Below are 19,171 nucleotides of genomic sequence, written 5' to 3'. Positions count from 1 at the left end.
TTCTCCTGGCCAGCACAGGTTTCACTTTTGGCCTCCGACAACGTCCTCTGAGATTTTCCACAGTGCGGAACATCTTGTATTTTTTAATAATACTTTGCACTGTAGCCACTGGAACTTGAAAACATTTGGATATGGCCTTGTAGCCCATTCCTCACTTGTGAGCAGCCACAATGCACAGCTGCAGGTCCTCACTGAGTTCCTTTGTCTTAGCCATGAATGTCCACAGACCACCTGCAAAGAGCTGCTGTTTTTCACCTGTTGAGTTGATTAAAACAGCTATTTCCAATTAATCAGGGTAATTAGGATGCTTTAGAACAGCTTTGACTATTTGGAATGGTATGGAACTTTGGATTTTCCCAGAGACTGTGACAGTTTGTAAAGGGTATGAATAATTCTGGACATGATACTTTTTGCTCAAATGTAAATAAAACCTGAGAAATATTTTTTTCCACAATGATGCGTCTTGTACATCATCTTATTATCTTTTGTGAGACACCTGTGTCATTTCCAGTCAAAAAATAACTTGCTAGTTGAATAAAAGTAACTTTAAGTCAAAATTTGCCAGGGGTATGAATAATTATGGGCTTAACTGTATATCTATCTATCTCTATATATATATCTATCTATCTATCTCTATAGATATAGATATATATATATATATATATATACTGATATTAGCTACTTGCAGATGTATTGATACTAGCGTTTATAATAACCAATACATAAAAATGTAAGCAAGAAACATCCACCATGAGTATTGAGCTTGCATAGTTGGTCCATCAGAGGGCGGTCTTTAACTTCCTTATTGGCAACAGAGGCTTGGGCAGAGCCACAGCTATGATGACGGAATGTGCTGTTCAAAATTGGATCTGCTACATCTGAACACGAGGACTCGGCTGCCTCCCCAAACTTGTCCGCGCTGTGTTGCCTTGGGGATTGCTCGCCGTCCACGCTACATTCACCGGGGCTGCCGTCATAATCTGCATGTGTATAATCATCCTGTGGGAAACGGACTTTCTCACCAAATCAGAATCAGAATCGTGTTTATTGGCCAAGTATATGTGCAGACAAATACAAGGAATTTGGTTCCGGTAGATGGTGGCTCTCGAGCACAGCAATGTAAAACACACACACACACACACGTATCTATATATACATTACACATGCATACACATACATACACAAAGCTGTGTAAACCAACTATAAATAACTAATCTAAACGTATATACATAAAATACAGAAATGAAATGAGGTGGAATGAATACTACAGAATGTACATAAGGTGCAGTTGCAGTCTGGCAGTGGGAGCAGTGTGACAGGTCAACTGTTTAGAAGGGAGATGGCGAGGGGAAAGAAACTGTTCCTGTGTCGGGTGGTCCTGGTCTGCAGGCTTCTGTACCGTCTGCCAGAGGGCAGCAGATCAAAAAGTCTGTGTCCAGGGTGTGAGGGGTCTGTGATGATTTTCCCTGCCCGTTTCCTGGTTCTTGAGAGGTACAGATCCTGGATGGAGGGCAGGGGGGTGCCGATGATCCTTTCTGCTGCCCGTACAGTCCGCTGCAGTCTGCTCCTGTCCTGTTTAGTGGCTGCACCATACCAGACTGTGATGGAGGAGCACAGGACAGACTCAATGACTGCAGTGTAGAACTGGATCAGCAGCTCCTGTGGAAGACTGTACTTCCCCAGTTGTCTCAGGAAGTACATCCTCTGCTGGGTCTTTTTGAGGATGGAGTTGATGTTGGTCTCCCACTTCAGGTCCTGGGAGATGGTGGTACCCAGCAACTTGAAGATCTCCACAGTCGACACAGGGCTGTCTGATATGATGAGTAGGGATGGGTATTGATAAGATTTTAACGATTCCGATTCTATTTTCGATTCTGTTTAACGATTCGATTCTTTATCGATTCTCTTATCGATTCTTGTTTTTAAAAAGGAGAACACTAAGGTCGATTAGCTTAGAATTTTGTTTTATATCTTCTCTTTGAACAAGATAGAAATTTAGGAGTAACATGGCCTTATAAACCCAACAGTGAGATCTTAAGAGATCCAGCCTATGGCTCTTCAATGGGGTGTCACAGGGTCCCCGGGGAAAATTGTAAATGTAAAATAATAAAATAAATATTCTTCTGTAGCAATAACAAAGTATAACATAAATTATTTTGTAGCAATTACACAAGAATATCCAGTAATGTCCCTGCCTACAATTAAACACATTCACTTACCATCTGCTGTGGCAAATGGCTGCAAGGTTTTTACCACAAACTAGTCACTGCTCAGTGACATTCGGGCCTGAAAAGAGACGCTACCGGTGGACTGCAGCGACAACTGCCAGCGAGCGCCAGCCAGACTCTGTCTGTCTCATCATGGTCACCTAAATGCACAGTAATGGCAGGTTTTATAATAAGGCAGATCGCGCTAACATAATATGCACTGTTAGTTGATTATTTACCTGCCGCATTAACGGGAGAGGACGTGCAAACGTTACTGCTGCTGCTGGGTTGAGATTCACGAGTCCGGAGCGGAATTAAAAACACGACATTCATTTAAGTTCATCGCGTGTTTTGTGAGCAAATGCTTTTGCATATCCGTAGTGTTTCCTCCCTTAATGAAATATCTACTTTGCAAGTATTGCAAGTTGCCCTGTTGTCATCCGTTCTCGTAAAGTATAACCAAACTTTTGAGCGTTTGAGCCGCTTAGGCGCCGTGTTTCCTGCCAGGTACGCGCCGCAACGTGGTGACGTCATTCGGGGCGACTGAAATCGATAAGGGAATCGTTTGCAAAAATGGCAAACGATTCCAAGGAATTGAAACAGTGGGAACCGGTTCTCAACAAGAACCGGTTTTCGATACCCATCCCTAATGATGAGGGGGGGCAGAGTTGAGGGATGTCTCCTGAAGTCCACTGTCATCTCTACAGTTTTAAGAGTGTTCAGCTCCAGATTGTGCTGACTGCACCAGAGTACCAGCCGCTCAACTTCCTGCCGGTATGCAGACTCATCACCATCCTGAATGAGGCCAATGACGGTGGTGTCATCTGCAAACTTTAGGAGTTTTACAGCTGAGTTCTTGGAGGTGCAGTCATTAGTGTAGAGGGAGAACAGTAGTGGTGAGAGGACACATCCTTGAGGGGCACCAATACTGAGGGACCGAGTTTCAGAGGTGATCTCCCCCAGCCTCACTTGTTGCTTTCTGTCTGTCAAGAAGCTGGTGATCCACTGACAGGTAGCTGGAGACACGCTGAGCTGGGAGAGTTTGGAAGAGAGAAGTTCAGGCACGATGGTGTTAAAAGCCGAACTAAAGTCCACAAACAGGATCCTGGCATAAGTTCCCGGGCGGTCGAGGTGTTGCAGGATGTAATGCAGCCCCATATTCACTGCATCATCCACCGACCTGTTTGCCCGGTAGGCAAACTGCAGAGGGTCCAGCTGGTGGCCTGTAATGTCCTTCAGATGGTCTAACACCAGTCGTTCAAAGGATTTCATGACCACAGACGTCAAGGCAACAGGTCTGTAGTCATTCAGTCCTGTGATGGTGGGTTTCTTGGGAACAGGGATGATGGTGGAGCGTTTGAAGCAGGAGGGAACTTCACACAGTTCCAGGGATCTGTTGAAGATGCGAGTAAAGATGGGAGCCAGCTGTTCAGCACAGGTCTTGAGGCAGGAGGGTGAGACACCGTCTGGTCCGGGGGCTTTCCTGGGCTTCTGTTTCTGAAATAGTCGGCTCACATCCTCAGTGTGTATTCTGAGTTTCAGGGAGGAGGAAAGGGGGGTGAGAGGTGTGATGGAGGTCGTTGAGTCTGGATTAGAGAGGGTGATGGTGGTCGTTGAGTCTGAAATGGGGAGGGTGGTGGTGGTCGTTGGGTCTGGATTGGGGAGGGTGGGGGTGGTCGTTGAGACTGGATTGGGGAGGGGGAGGGTGAAGGGGGAGAAGTGGAAGGTGTGTTGGGGGTCATTGTCTGAAGCAGTGTCTCTGGGGAGGGGAGGGTGAGGCGTGGGAGTCTGTCCGTCTCAAACCTGCAATAGAATGTATTTAGCTCGTTGGCCAGGTCTTTGTTTGCTTCAACAGTGGGTGGGGGGCGTCTGTAGCTGGTGATTTCCTGGAGGCCCCTCCACACTGACGCAGGGTCGTTACCATCTATCTGGACAGCTTCCCGTCGTCTCTCAACTAGACTGGACAGAAAAAACAGGTGTCGACGCCACCAATTTTCAGCATCTAGAATTTGTACCATCAACTATCTTACCCACACATTCAGTCTTCGATTCTTCACCACTCAAATAGGCATTAATCAATGCAAGGTCTGTGGTAAATAAGACCTTCATATACCGTGACCTGTTTGTCTCTCATGGCTTGGACTTCCTTTTTATGACTAAAACTTGGCTACCCACTGATGATCTATCTGCTTTTGTGGAACTGACTGCTTCCTTAACACACCTAGGACCTGCCGTCATGGAGGCCGCTTGGCAACAAGTTTCAGAGATCACTTTAAATGCAGAATGCTGCCCAGAAGTGACGACACTAGTTTTGAACTATAACTGTTTATGCTGGATCTGTCTTCTCCTGTACTGTGTGCTCTAGTATATAGACCTCCTCACCTTAACAAAGATTTCATTGAGGAATTTTCTGACTTTCTATCTGTGCCATTGCCAACCACTGATAGGCTGCTAATCCTTGGTGACTTCAATATCCATATATGTTGTCCCTCCAAACCTTTGGTTAGGGAATTTTAACAACTCTTGGAGTCATTTAACTTGACCCAGTCTGTCAATGGCCCTACACACAAGCAGGGCCACACTCTAGACCTCATCTTTTCATTTGAGCATTCGGTGATCAGGGAATTTTGTTTAATATTCCCATTCCTCACTCATCTTCTAAACAAACCTGGACCCCCTCTTTTATACGCCCTATAACATCTGAAAGTGCTATATTTGAAACCTATAACATCGCAATTCTCAGCCACCTTTGCTACATCTCCTCCTCCGCCTTTGATGAAAGTTCTCATTGCAATAACTCTGAGCTACTTGAATGCTTTAGTTCTGCTTGTACCGTCATGACTCAGTTGCTCCTCTAAAATGTAGACGGCAAAAATGTAAAACTCAGCCTTGGCTAAATAAGGTCACTCATGCCGTCAGACAGGAATGCAGGAAAGCAGAACAAAAATGGAAGAAAGATGAGCTCCATGTCTCTCACCAAGTGTTTAGTTTCAGGTTGTCTTAGCGGCATAAATTGCTGGATGTGTCTGAACTTTCTCAAACTAAACCACGACAAAACTGACATAATTTTCGATAAGCAAGACTCTGTTAGTCTCATAAGAAATGACTTGGGCCCACTATCAGCTAATGTACACCCCCATGTAAAAAATCTTGGTTTCATTTTCAATTCTACGCTCAAGCTGGACAAACAAATAAATTCAGTTGTTTGTGGCAGTTTTTTCTAACTCAGGAGCATTTCTAAACTCAAAAATATATTGTCACCTAAAGATCTGGAAACCATTATCCATGCCTTCATATCATCACGTCTTGACTACTGTAACTCTCTCTATTTAGGCGTCTGTCTCAAGCCTGTCCCGCCTGCAACTTGTTCAAAATGCAGCCGCAAGGCTCCTGACGGGTACCAGAAAGAGAGAGAGTATTACTTTGACACACATCTTTACATTGGCTGCCAGTTAAATATAGAATTGATTTCAAGGTTTTATTATTTGTTTTTAAAGCCCTCCATGGCTTGGCTCCAGGTTACAATCTCCTTAGCCTGCACCTACCCACTCGAACTCTGCGTTTTTCCAGTCGGATGCTTTTATTGGTTCCACGCTCCCAGTTAAAATCTAGAGGTGACGGGGCTTTCTCCATTGCTGCTCCGAGACACTGGAACACTCTTTCCTCTGTAATAAAATCTTCTTCCTCTTTGGAAGTCTTCAAATCAAATTTGAAGACCTACCTATTTCCAAAGGCTTTCGGATCTCTTTGACACCACTTTTATTCTGTTTTAGCTATTCTGGTCTTTTATCTCATTGGATGATGTATGCATGTGTATATGTATACACGTTGTTAAGGGATTTCTTAGGATTTTAGGATTTTTATTATGTTATGCTTAAAAGTACATTTCATTGTCTAAATGTGTTTGCTCTTTCAGTATTCAGCTTAAATGGGGAAGTTACACTCTGTGCAGACTCAACAGGAAGCCTGCAGCACAGTTCTATTTTATCTCTTCCTGTACGTCTCTGAGAATGCTATGAATAAAAGGCTGACAACTATTGCACTGGGTGAGAGTCTCTCTCTGGGTCTCCCCGTGTACACGGTAACCTGTCTGAGCGTTTTATTCCAACCTGGGTTGCAATACAGGAAAACTCCTGACATTTCTTGGTCCTTCGAGCCGGATTCGAACCAGCGACCTACAATTGTAGTTAGAGTTTAGAAATGTTATATCGATGTATATATCGATACCATGCATTGTTCATCTTCTTTCTTTCGGGTGAGTGTTAAGAAACTCACCAGGAGTGCACTAGGAGGACAAGTGTCTTCATGATGACCAGACACACCTGTGACCTCTGATGAGTAGACTACTGGCAAGAAGAAGAAGGCGGGGTATACCCGATCAGCCCTCCCTCCACCAATAGATCACCAGGAGTTAGGGGTGCCGGCGTCTAAACGTTTAGGTTGTCACTCACTTTTTTGCAGTGGCTTTGATGGATCCAGGATGGTCTTTCTGCTATTTTGCAGGCAGTAGGTGTGGTGAGTAGCACTTGATAAGGACCTTCCCACCTTGGTGAGCTCCAATTTTTCCTTTGGATAACTTTGATCAGGATCCGATCACCTGGTTTCAACCTGCAAGATACTGGAGAGTTGTTTAGAACAATCTCTTTATTTTCAAGTAATTTAGTCATCCATTCGGCTAGTGTAGTTTCTCTTATTGACTTATCTATAGGTTTATCTATAGGTTCACTTGTGATTGCTAGTGGAAATAGTCTAACGTGAATGATTTCAAAAGGTGTGAGTTTCTGAGAACTTTGTGTCAGTCTCATCCACATTTTTACCAGGCCTATACATTCAGGCCATGGTCTCCCTGTTTCTTCCAGGCATTTACTCAGTCTCTGTTTTATTTCCTAGTGCTTCAGAGACCTTACTGATTACTTCATTAACAAAATGTGTCCCATTGTCTGAGCTTATCAGAGTGGGGATGCCATATATTGAAATAAAATGGTTGCACAAACATTTTGCTACTGGCATCTGCCTTTTTTCTACTGGATAGATTTCTGGCCATTTTGAGATCATGTCTATGATCACTAGAGCGTATTCTGAGCCTTGGCTTTCATTTAGCTCAATAAATCCCATGTGGATTGTATGAAAAGGATGAGGTGGTGTGCATTATGTGCATTATGTTTTTGGCAAATCATGCATGTTCCGATAAATTTCCGAAATTTTATCTACCACTCCTACCCCCCCTCCTGTTGACAATAATGCTGCTGATATGTGTAGGGACTTTGGTAGTATTGGTTTGCTATTACAAGTCATCAAATCATTTTCTGGCTCTGCTCCACCTGTTAACCACCTCCTTTGTTCTCCAGGTGGTGCGGCTGTCTGTTCGTATATAAGCACATCAAGTGGTATTTGCATTGAGGAGTCAGACATTAATGTGTCTACAGTTTGTTGTGCTGCTGCTTTTGCGGCTTTGGTCTGCCAAGTTATTGCCTTCAGTGACCTCTGAACTGTTTTGGCAATATAAACACTTCCAACAGTGTCTTTAGAAGATCTCAAAGTGTTGCACAGCTGAAAAAACATACTGTCTGTCAGTGTATATATTTATATCTTGGCCTGCGTGTGTGAGGATGTCAACGGTTTCGCTTCTACAACTCTATCTGCTGTGGTTACTGCATAGCCTACACAGTTTCGTCCTAGGCTATTCTTAAGTTACTGAATGCTTCTTCCGCTTTCTTCTTTGTAAATGCAACACTACATTTTGACTTAAGGCATTTTAGGCAATTCCTATTTCTCAAAGAATTCATACATCTTACATATTTCAAACTTTTAAGTTAGGAAAAACTTTGCATTGCTTATAGCTCATAGCTCACAGCTCTAAAACTCGTCATTGTTAAATCATGTGCCTAATCATTATATGTTACTGTGATCCACAAGTATGATCCCAAATTTGTTTTCCAAACTTACAAAACAAACAAACAAAAACAAAACAAATTGCCTATGGCCTAAGGCTTTGCGTTCAGATTAATTGAGTGTAAGCTGCTTTCTTCATTGCAAGTGTTTATTGCCATAAGGTTTAATTCATGCATCATATCACTGAGTTCTAAGTTCAAATTATCTCTTCTAACTCTTTCCAGAAATAATTTCACAACAATTTGAGTATGTGTTGTCTATTCATTCTATTCATAGAGTCTATTCCTCTCTGTGGCTGTCTTGACACTCCACAGGCAAACATATTTCCTGTTTCTGCAGACTAATCGAACTCTTTTGTTTCTCTTTGTATTCATAGTCTATAAAACCTCTTTAATTCTACTAAATCTTGATCTAAAACCAACACCTTTATGTCACGCTCACACTCCTGAATGGAGCCCTTTCAGACATCAGGTATCATCACACACACTGCCTTTTCTCTCAAAAATTCCACTTGTTCACTCACTCCACTATGAACCTTTGTAGTGTTATTATTACTTATGTTTTATTATTTTTGTACAAATCACACCCAATCACTCAAAACCTACTACTCACAGCATTCACACAGTTAGAATCACTCAAAATATGCTTTCATACGAGTATTTCAGACATGCTTTTCAAGATATATAGAGGTCACTCACTGTACATCCACAGTAATGAATTCAAACTCTATTTATACAATTGTAGTGAGCAAAACCAGCATCTCCATGCGCGTCACCGCTCCTCATTAGCTTGGTAGTGTCCACATATTTAATTCAGCTTCTCATTAGTTGTTAGTATAGGTTTGCTCTTCATCCTAACAAAGTCTCATCTAAGATGACAGGTTTACAAGCAAGTCAAGTGTCTCTATGCACCTGATTAGTGTAGTTAATTCCTTATTTTCTTCATCTCATATATCATTGTACTGAGTGTGAGCAAACCTTAAACTTGAATCAGACTACTTTCAACAATCTTCCACCTCACATCATAACTGACTGAGGTGCCTCTTCTTATGTCATTATTAATGTTATCATTGTATTGTTTTTCCTTTTTTATAACAGCAATAGTATATTACAATACACTACTTTACTACTAATATACAATAGTATATTAGCTTATATTTTATTATGTGTCCATCACGGGTCTGTGTGAACCTGCAGCTTCACACCTTCCCAAGCTGGAGACATTTTCCTTGGCTGAACAATGACACAGCCTTAATATGCCTTATGCATCTCTCTTTTTTATTTGATATATTTTGTGTGAATTATCTGGTTTCACGCATTCTATTCATTCAGCTTGGTTGTCTTCCCAATTTTGTTTCATTGCTTTAATTTAAGTTAACCTTAATTTAACCTTTTGTTTATTCCACTTCATTCCTCTTTCCATGCTTTAAAATATTACAACTCTTGTGTACTCTTTGTTTTCTTTTTAGCTTCCTTTTCAGAATTTATTTCTGCTTGGAGGGTTACTTATAATTTAGTCAATGCATTTTCCCTCCCACGTGGGACATTTAGGTTTTCTTTGGATTTCTCCATCTACATGCACTAATTTGTCCGGCACCTGGACATTTTTTCCCTAACCACTGCTCGTCAGCAGTGAGTTTTGAAGCTTCATTACCCATTTTAATCCTTTTAATCCTTTTAATTTTAATACTTTACAACTACACAACTGCGGCACCTTCTCTGGCACGAGAATCGAGAGAGGTAGTTGACACGGCCTTCTACTTTCAAGCTATTCTTGAAAGCGGTGTCATCTTTACGAGATGAAACACGACCTGTTTCTCTCTTTTCACCAGTACTTGGGTGGCCAACAGCAAACAAAATAGTGGAACAGTTCAGCCTCCTTATTGTGCTGTAAAATCAACTTATTCCACCAACAAAAATAAAACAACAACAATACCTTTTCAACGCGTACTACGTCTTACGGACCAGGTTTATCTAAAATAGCTTCCAGCCCCTTTTTCCCTTTATTTCACACACACTTTTAAATTGAGCTCTTTCAATGTTCTGCTCGGATCGTTTTGAATGAAGAAGAAACATGGAAAGAAACCAAAAAGGTGATAAAGCAATTAGGCGAGCTGCTCCCCGGCTCTACCGGCTGGAGAGTACAATCAGACACCAAGAGTACTTCCAGGTATAGAGGTTACAGCCCCCGCCGGGCGAAGCTGACCGGCGGGAGGTTACAGAGCACGTGCAGGAGCAGCTCGCAAAGGGCCGAGTGCCAAGACAAAGTTGGAAACCCCCCCAGCCAAAATCCAATGAATGTTCTGCTCGGTGCAGAAAATAAAAAACAAATTCAATTACTACAGTTCTATGCTTTACTTAATAATTAATCGCCCATCCCATCACACTATGAATATTTACATGCAAAGCGTCCCTGGGAGCCATCCATATGCCAGAGGGAGGGAAGTCTGTGTGTTTATAGCATTAAACGCTCAAATATCGTCACTATCACTTCTACCTCTTCTTAACGTCAATAAAGAGTCCTTTTACTGATGGCATGAAGTTGTCTTTAATGTTCGTTGTAAGGTCTTGGGGTTGTTACAGCTTCATCTTAATCACAACTACGCCACCGTCGAACTAAAACATAACATACAATTCGATGAAATAGTAAGACGAGTGAAATAAAGACATAAAATGATCTATATGACATATAAACATACCTCGCTGGCTGACCCATGCCTTGAGGCAGAAATGAGCGCTTTACAGATACTTTAAGAGACGAACTTCTCTGACTTAAATTAGCTTCTCTCGCTTCGATTTGCCATGCTCACATCAACATGGGTGTGCATCTCCCTCAGGTGCACCAGTGTAACCAACATGTAGCACAATAGTTCCTACTTGAGAATTGTTACAATAAATGACCTAATGGCATATAAAATGTGCATAATGCAAAACAAAATACATTAACTGAAAGTAAGGCAGTAAAACTCCCACCAAATCACAAACTATTGTGATTTCTACTTGAACACATTATAATAGGAACATGTTTACATTTTAGCATTTATTCTGCTTCTAGCAATAACACAGTTTTGTGTACTGGCCTATCAAGGTACACTGGTTTAACAGTCCTTTTCCCATCCTTATCCAAGGTTGAATCACTGAGCAAAAGCTTAACCTTTCTTATTCTTCTATCTGCACTTGGATATACCTCTGTTACTCTTGCCAATTTCCACTTGTTCCTTGGAGAATTGTCCTCTTGGAGAATAACAATGTCATTCACCTTTGCATTCCTTTTATCTCTTTGCCAGATTTGTCTCTGTTGAAGATTGAGAAGGTATTCCTTTTTCCACCTTGTCCAGAATTCATTGGCCAAAAACTGAACTTGGCGCCATCTCTTTCTTAGGTACAGGTCCTGGCTCACAAATTCACCAGGAGGAGGTAGAATAACACTGGACTTCATCATGAGAATATGATTCGGTGTAAGAGGTTCTAAATTTGGATCATTTAGGTTCTCTACTGTTAATGGCCTGCTATTCACAATAGCCATGACTTCATAAAGAAATGTTCTGAGTGAGGAACTGTCAAGTCTCTTAGAAGTGTGATCCAGAATAGAAGTTAAAACACTTCTAATAGTTCTAATTTGCCTCTCCCAAACACCTCCCATGTGACTTGAAGAGGGGGTGTTCAAAACAAACTCACATCCGTATTGTTTCAACTGTTCTTTGTCAAAATCCTTTAGTGCATTCACAAACTCTCCCTTAGCACCGACAAAATTAGTACCTTGGTCACACCTGATTTGTCTTACATGTCCACGAATAGAAATAAAACAACGTAATGCATTCATAAAGGCATCAGTGGTAAGGTCATCCAGCATTTCAATATGTATTGCCCTAGAACACATACATGTGAAAAGAAGACCATACCTTTTAAGTTCTTTTCTACCTTCTTTTACATAAAAAGGTCCAAAACAGTCGATTCCACAGTAGGAGAATGGGGGTGTTGTTTCCATTCTATCCTCTGGTAGATCGGACATCCGTTGATCTTGAGTATGTCTCCTGTACTTTCTGCAGGTTGTGCACTTGTAGATGTGAGAAGCAACTGCATTGCTGCATCCTGTGATCCATAGTCCATTGGAGCGCAGCTCGTTGACAGTTATTCCTCTTCCTTGATGCTGCACCTTTTCGTGGTAGTGTTTAATAAGTAAAGACGACACATGACTTGATTTGGGAATAATGGCAGGATGTTTGATATATGGGTGCAGAGTTGCTCTTGTTAAACGTCCTCCCACCCTGAGCACTCTCTGTTCATCAACAAATGGACTTAGGCTGTACAGCTTGTGTGTCTTATCCTTCAGTTGAATGTCCTTTCCTCTAGTTAAGTCCTTGATTTCTTTGCTGAATGTGTTTTCTTGTGCAAGTTTTATTATGAACAGTTCCGCCTTTTGTCTGTCCTCAACACTTGTGTTTTCACCTTTTGTTTGGGTGAGTCCTTTAAAATCCTTCACAAATTTCTGTAGACGAGCAATAGCTTTAACCGCTCTTCTCCAGTCTGAGAATTTGGTGAGACGCTCTAGTATTGTTCTCCTTTCTTCTACTTTGGTGTTGAACACATGTACTGTTTTTAGTTCTGGATCGTTGGGCTTGACTTCAGTAAACTTGTCATTTTCAGTGGGTAGCTCGCTTTGCCACAAAAACTCTGGACCTTTAAACCAGTTAGAGTTGAGTAGCTGTTGGACACTGAGTCCTCTTGATGCATGGTCTGCGGGATTACTTTCAGATGGTACATGATGCCACTGTCGTGGGTCTGTGAGTGACCGTATCCTCTGAATCCTATTTGCCACAAACACGTGAAATCTCTTTGCATCATTATTCACGTATCCCAACACTACCTTGGAATCTGTCCAGAAGTGTTCTTCAAGATCACTTATCTCCAGTTCATTTCTTAACATTGCACTTGTTCTTGCTGCAACAACTGCAGCTGTTAATTCAAGTCTAGGGACAGTAGTGACCTTGGTTGGGGCTACACGTGCCTTTCCCATGACTAGGGCACAATGAACGTCACCCTTTGATGTTACTGTTCTTAAATAACTACACTCTCCGTAGCCTGTCACACTAGCGTCTGAAAAATGGTGTAATTCACACTGTGCAATGTCTGTGTTTGCAGGTAAGACATGTCTTTGAACTTTCACCTTTGACAGGTTTTGAAGATCTAGGAGCCAGGATTCCCACTGTGTGCGGAGCTCATCTGAGAGTGGCTCGTCCCATCCAACCTTCTCTTGACATAGCTGTTGCAGGATTTGCTTTCCTCTTAGGATGAACGGTGCCACAAATCCCAGTGGGTCATACACTGATGCTATTGTGCGCAGGATTCCTCTTCTTGTCATTGGGTGGTCTTTTACAGTTATTCTGAACTGAAACTCATCAGCAGAAATGCACCACTGGACACCAAGTGCCCTTTCCATTAATGGCTCTCCAAGCACCAGATCTAAATCCTTAATACTTTCGGCACACTCTTCTCTCGGCAATGACTTTATCACATTTTCACTGTTTGATACGAACTTGTGTAACCTTAGTTTACCTGTGCTACACAGTTCTCTTGCCTCTTTGACTAGTTTTATGGCTTCTGCTTCTGACATAACACTAACAAGTCCATCATCTACATAAAAGTTCCTTTGAATGAACCTTACAGTGTTTGGAGTGAACTTTCCCTCACCTTGCGTGGCTAGATGTTTTAACCCAAAGTTGGCACAGCCAGGAGAAGAAGCAGCGCCAAAGAGATGAACCTTCATTCGAAAGACTGAGGGTGGAACGCTTAGGTCACCATGCTCCCACCACAGGAAGCGTAAGTAGTCCTGGTCTTGAGGTGTTACATGGAACTGGTGAAACATGCGTTCCACATCATACATTACAGCAACAGAGCCCTTCCTGAACCTACAGAGCACTCCCACCAAAGTGTTTGTGAGGTCAGGCCCTGTAAGCAGGTGCATGTTCAGCGAAGTGTCTTGATATTGTGCAGAGCAGTCAAAGACTACACGTATCTTGCCAGGCTTCTGAGGGTGGTATACCCCATGGTGGGGGATATACCAAACAGGGGTATTACAGAGTTCTTTCTCCGGCACTTTCTCTGCATCACCACATGCTATCATGTTCGCCATAAAATTTGCATAGTCTGTGTAGTACCTTTGGTCCCTTTTGAATCTGCGTTCGAGACTACTTAAACATTGCATTGCACTTGGCATGTTATTGGGAAGATCTGGCCTGTCGCTTTTGAAAGGCAGTGGCATTTCATAGTGTCCATCTAGCTTTTGCTTTATTCCTTCTTGTAGCTTTGTAATAAAGCGGACATCTTCTTGCGAAATGCTTGTCTCTTCCACTGCTCTCTCTGTAAAGTCTGATTCAAGTGCTTTGATTACATCTGGAAATGTTACTTCCTTTACCTTCGTCTTGCAGATGTAATGAACCTTATTCTTTAGTTTTGTGGGTGGCTCAGTCTCTGGTATAACCTGTTTTACAATGATGCGGTGACTTACTCCAATTACATCATTACCCGTGTCACATGAATCACAGTAGCTGATGATGCTCCAACCCAAATCTGTTCTCTGAGCGTACGGCTGGTTTTCTTCACCACATACGACCTCTCTGGGCATTAAGGCTTGTGTGCAGTTGTACCCTAACAGGAGTCCTATTTCACAGTCCAAAGGGGGGGCAATATGTTCAGTGAGATGCTCCAAATGTGGCCATGCCCTTGCAGTGTCTGGAGTAGGAATATGACTACGATTAGCGGGTATAAAGTCCCGTGTGTAAACAACTGGTACAGTGAGTTTCTTCTTGGAAAACAGTCCTCTTATTTGCAGAGCTTCAAGTTTTGTGCAGGGTACAGTGGTTTTCTTGGATGACATAGTAGATAGATTGAGCTTAACTTGAGTTTTGGTTGTGTCCAAATTATTTGCTACTTCATTAAGAATAAATGAAGAATCACTCTGTGTGTCCAGCAGAGCGTAGATCAGTACTTCTTTACTTGGCTCATTTTGTGTGGATACGTAGACTGGGACTATTGCAGATGTCTGTGTGTTTTTACTTTCATGAGTCACTCTGTTAGATGTGGTCTCATTGACTGTGTCTTGTGACTGTGTTACCTGCTGCTGGGTTTCCTTCAGTTCACTTACTTGTTGCTCTTTAGGCGGTTCTTTCTTTGTCTCTTGCTTTTGTCTTTCTTCATGCAGGCATGTAGGATGCCGTTTTGAGCATGTGTTGCATGTCATCTTGTTGCTGCAGTTCTTGGAGAGATGGCCACTATTTAAACAGCCAAAACATAATTTTTCACCTTGAATGAATTTGACTCTCTCAGCGACAGGTTTCTCAGTGAACTTACGACACTTGTGTAAGCCGTGTCCTGCTCTTTTACAAAAAAAACAAGAGACCATGCTTCTTTCAGTAGAGTTAGTTGTGAAGATTTTCACTGTATCTTGTCTCTTAGGAAATGGTGTAGGTTGAGGTTTTGTCTTTGGTTGGTCAAAGTCACTTTGTCTTATGGCTTGGTATGATGTAATGGGATTACATGCGATACTTGCCTCCATTGACAGGAATGTTACAAAGTAACTGAAACATGGGAATCTTTTGTGCTCCAGCTGGTACTCTGTAGCCTTTCGGTTCCACCTGTTTCTTAACCAATCTGGTAGTTTAGCAGCAAGTCTTTGATTCTCAATGCCATCATTGAGAATGTTCAGATTCTCATTATTAGTCATTGCAGATTGGCAGCTTTGTAAAAAGTCCACAAACTTTCTTAGCTCTGCACTATCCTTTCCTGTGACCTTTGGCCAGGTGTGTAACTTGTCTCTAAAGGCCTTAGCAATGACAAAAGGCTCTCCATAACGTTCATTGAGCATATTCCATGCTGCCTCATATGAGTCTTCAGAGCCAATCAGAAAATAGCCATCTAAGGCTTCCTTAACACAGCCACCAACATACTTCTGTAGAAAAAATATCTTTTCGGCAGTGGGAATGTTCTTTCTCTCTATTAGAGTCTGAAAGGATGCCTTCCAATGCTTAAACTTAAGTGGGTCCCCACTAAATACCGAGGGCTCTGGAATAGGCAGTCTATTAGCTGACATCGCTTCTGCCAAAACCTTTACAAGCTCACCTGTGCTCTCATAAGTGACATTTAACTCTCTTCGTGGTTGTAAGGGTTGATTAGCAGTATTCTTGGACTCTGTTACCTGTAATTTTGCAGGGTTTAGAGCGACTCTTTCTTGCTTTACTGAAACGTAGTCTTCCTCATAAACTTGTAGTTTTGCCTGTGCTGCTTTGAGTCCTTTCAGATTTTCCAATCTTTCAATTTCTCTTCTTAAGTCCTCAACTGACTTTCTCCTTGCAGCACTTTCCTCATGTTGTCTCTTTATCACGGCCGCTTTCTCCTTTTCTCTTTGTAACTTGCGCTCAGTTTCCTCCCTTTCCTCTAGAAGACGTTGTGACATTGCAGCAGCTTCTTGCTCTGCGGATATGCGTTTGTCTTCTTCTTCAAGCATTTGCATTCTTTCTCTGTACTTCTCTTGTTCTGTCATTATCTGAAGCACAGCCTTTGTGGCTTCATACTCTGCTGCAGCTTCTTGTCTTTTGGAGGAGGAACCATTAGAGAGAACTGTATTGGCTTTAAATGGACTATGAACTGAGACACTAACAGAGCTAGAGGATGTAAATATAGAGCCTGCATCAGGCCATACAATCTCCTCTTGAGTTTCTCCTTTAATGTGACATTTGATCTTTTGCAAAACTACTGTAGTCACTGATGTGCATTTGTCTAGCTTGGAACGCATATCATGAGGTGGTCCATCCATTGCTCTGTATTCATCATAAATATCATTAAGCTCGGCTGCTTCTCTTTGTACAACATTCATGTGACCTTCAAGAATGTCAGCTGGATCTCCTTTTATAACAGATTTTTTTGCCACTTTGATTAATGCTTTCCATCTGTCATAAATACTGTCAAAGCGACGTTGCAGCCCTTGTAACTTTTCTTTATGGAATTCTTCTCCTTTTTCTGTGAGCATGCGAGGCCTTTCAATTCTACGTTGCTCTATTTGCACTGTTTGCTCTAAAGAGTTTTCATCCACTTGCCTTGCAGCTTGTTCTGCACTGGGGACTTCAATTTCTGTCTCATTTGTGTCTGACATTTTGTTTTTCTTGTAATGCACTTATTTGTTGATGCAAAATCTCCTTTTAACTTGACTTGAGTAATGAATTGTGAACTTGGGTGCATTAATTCCCTTCTTGCTAACTTGTGATGCTGTTGTTGTCAGGCTTAACACAGTTCCTTATTGTTTCTCCCTCCTTGTGTCATCTTTCCAAACATGAACTTTAATGTCTGGCTTCTGGACGTCTTTATGAAGAAGCAACTGTGAACCTGTGTGTCCATTAACATTTACAGCAGCTTGATCCTTGGTGCATTGGCACGATGTCACCACCAGGGGGCCGGGAATCATGCAGGTCCGAGTTCGACTATCACTTCTACCTCTTCTTAACGTCAATAAAGAGTCCTTTTACTGATGGCATGAAGTTGTCTTTAATGTTCGTTGTAAGGTCTTGGGGTTGTTACAGCTTCATCTTAATCACAACTACGCCACCGTTGAACTAAAACATAACATACAATTCGATGAAATAGTAAGACGAGTGAAATAAAGACATAAAATGATCTATATGACATATAAACATACCTCGCTGGCTGACCCATGCCTTGAGGCAGAAATGAGCGCTTTACAGATACTTTAAGAGACGAACTACTCTGACTTAAATTAGCTTCTCTCGCTTCGATTTGCCATGCTCACATCAACATGGGTGTGCATCTCCCTCAGGTGCACCAGTGGAACCAACATGTAGCACAATAGTTCCTACTTGAGAATTGTTACAATAAATGACCTAATGGCATATAAAATGTGCATAATGCAAAACAAAATACATTAACTGAAAGTAAGGCAGTAAAAGTAGTATAGTAGTATAGTAATCATGGGTTGGGAGACAGGAGGGAGAAGTCAGGGCCGACGAGACACAGACGTAAAGCTGAGAACACTCACATGAGACGGAGACCTTAAGATAAAACAGGAAATACAACAGGTTTGCACAGACATGAACTTAACACAAGACATGGCGACAGGGAGGGAACATAAAGACGTGGGACCAGGGCAGGCACAGGGACACAGAACAAAAGGAGCTTGAAATACAAAACAGAAACAAAATAGTGGAACAGTTCAGCCTGCTTATTGTGCTGTAAAATCAACTTATTCCACCAACAAAAATAAAACAACAACAATACCTTTTCAACGCGTACTACGTCTTACGGACCAGGTTTATCTAAAATAGCTTCCAGCCCCTTTTTCCCTTTATTTCACACACACTTTTAAATTGAGCTCTTTCAATGTTCTGCTCGGATCGTTTTGAATGAAGAAGAAACATGGAAAGAAACCAAAAAGGTGATAAAGCAATTAGGCGAGCTGCTCCCCGGCTCTACCGGCTGGAGAGTACAATCATACACCAAGAGTACTTCCAGGTATAGAGGTTACAGCCCCCGCCGGGCGAAGCTGACCGGCGGGAGGTTACAGAGCACGTGCAGGAGCAGCTCGCAAAGGGCCGAGTGCCAAGACAAAGTTGGAAACCCCCCCCAGCCAAAATCCAATGAATGTTCTGCTCGGTGCAGAAAATAAAAAACAAATTCAAGTACTACAGTTCTATGCTTTACTTAATAATTAATCGCCCATCCCATCACACTATGAATATTTACATGCAAAGCGTCCCTGGGAGCCATCCATATGCCAGAGGGAGGGAAGTCTGTGTGTTTATAGCATTAAACGCTCAAATATCGTCACAAACCCCATTTCGCCTCCAACCATGAAAAACACTCACTAAAGCATTTGTAGCGCCTCTACTCAGGACCAGTACACTTTCACCTCAAATAGAGACCCTAGACATCTTTCTAGGTTCAGAAGGAGGTTTTGTTTTGGAGACTCACAAAAGGAGTTGGCTTGGAAGTGAATAACTGGGACCTTATTTGCCTCAGTACCATTTGTAAACATATACAACACAATAAACCAAATTGCACACTAAT

General features: G+C 42.0%; 1 protein-coding gene across 1 annotated transcript; it reads right to left on the bottom strand.

Annotated features, from left to right (window-relative positions):
• Positions 1-10,627: 10,627 nt before the first annotated feature.
• On the bottom strand, positions 10,628-18,975 carry LOC109202258 (uncharacterized). Its single transcript, XM_019359329.2, has 2 exons — positions 10,798-18,975; positions 10,628-10,714 (listed from the first exon to the last, which is right to left on the bottom strand). Exon 1 carries the CDS (start codon positions 17,244-17,246, stop codon positions 11,139-11,141), a length of 6,108 nt encoding a protein of 2,035 aa, XP_019214874.1. The 5' UTR covers positions 17,247-18,975; the 3' UTR covers positions 10,628-10,714; positions 10,798-11,138.
• Positions 18,976-19,171: the final 196 nt, after the last annotated feature.

This window comes from Oreochromis niloticus, linkage group LG1 (genome assembly GCF_001858045.2).
Source record: "Oreochromis niloticus isolate F11D_XX linkage group LG1, O_niloticus_UMD_NMBU, whole genome shotgun sequence".
NCBI classification, from domain to species: Eukaryota; Metazoa; Chordata; class Actinopteri; order Cichliformes; family Cichlidae; genus Oreochromis; species Oreochromis niloticus.
The sequence above is the reverse complement of the archived record's forward strand: the minus strand, read 5'-3'. Positions and strand labels throughout refer to the sequence as shown.

Excerpts from the sequence above, each read along its gene's own strand:
- LOC109202258 (XM_019359329.2), bottom strand. The coding sequence starts at position 17,246 with ATGTCAGACACAAATGAGACAGAAATTGAAGTCCCCAGTGCAGAACAA.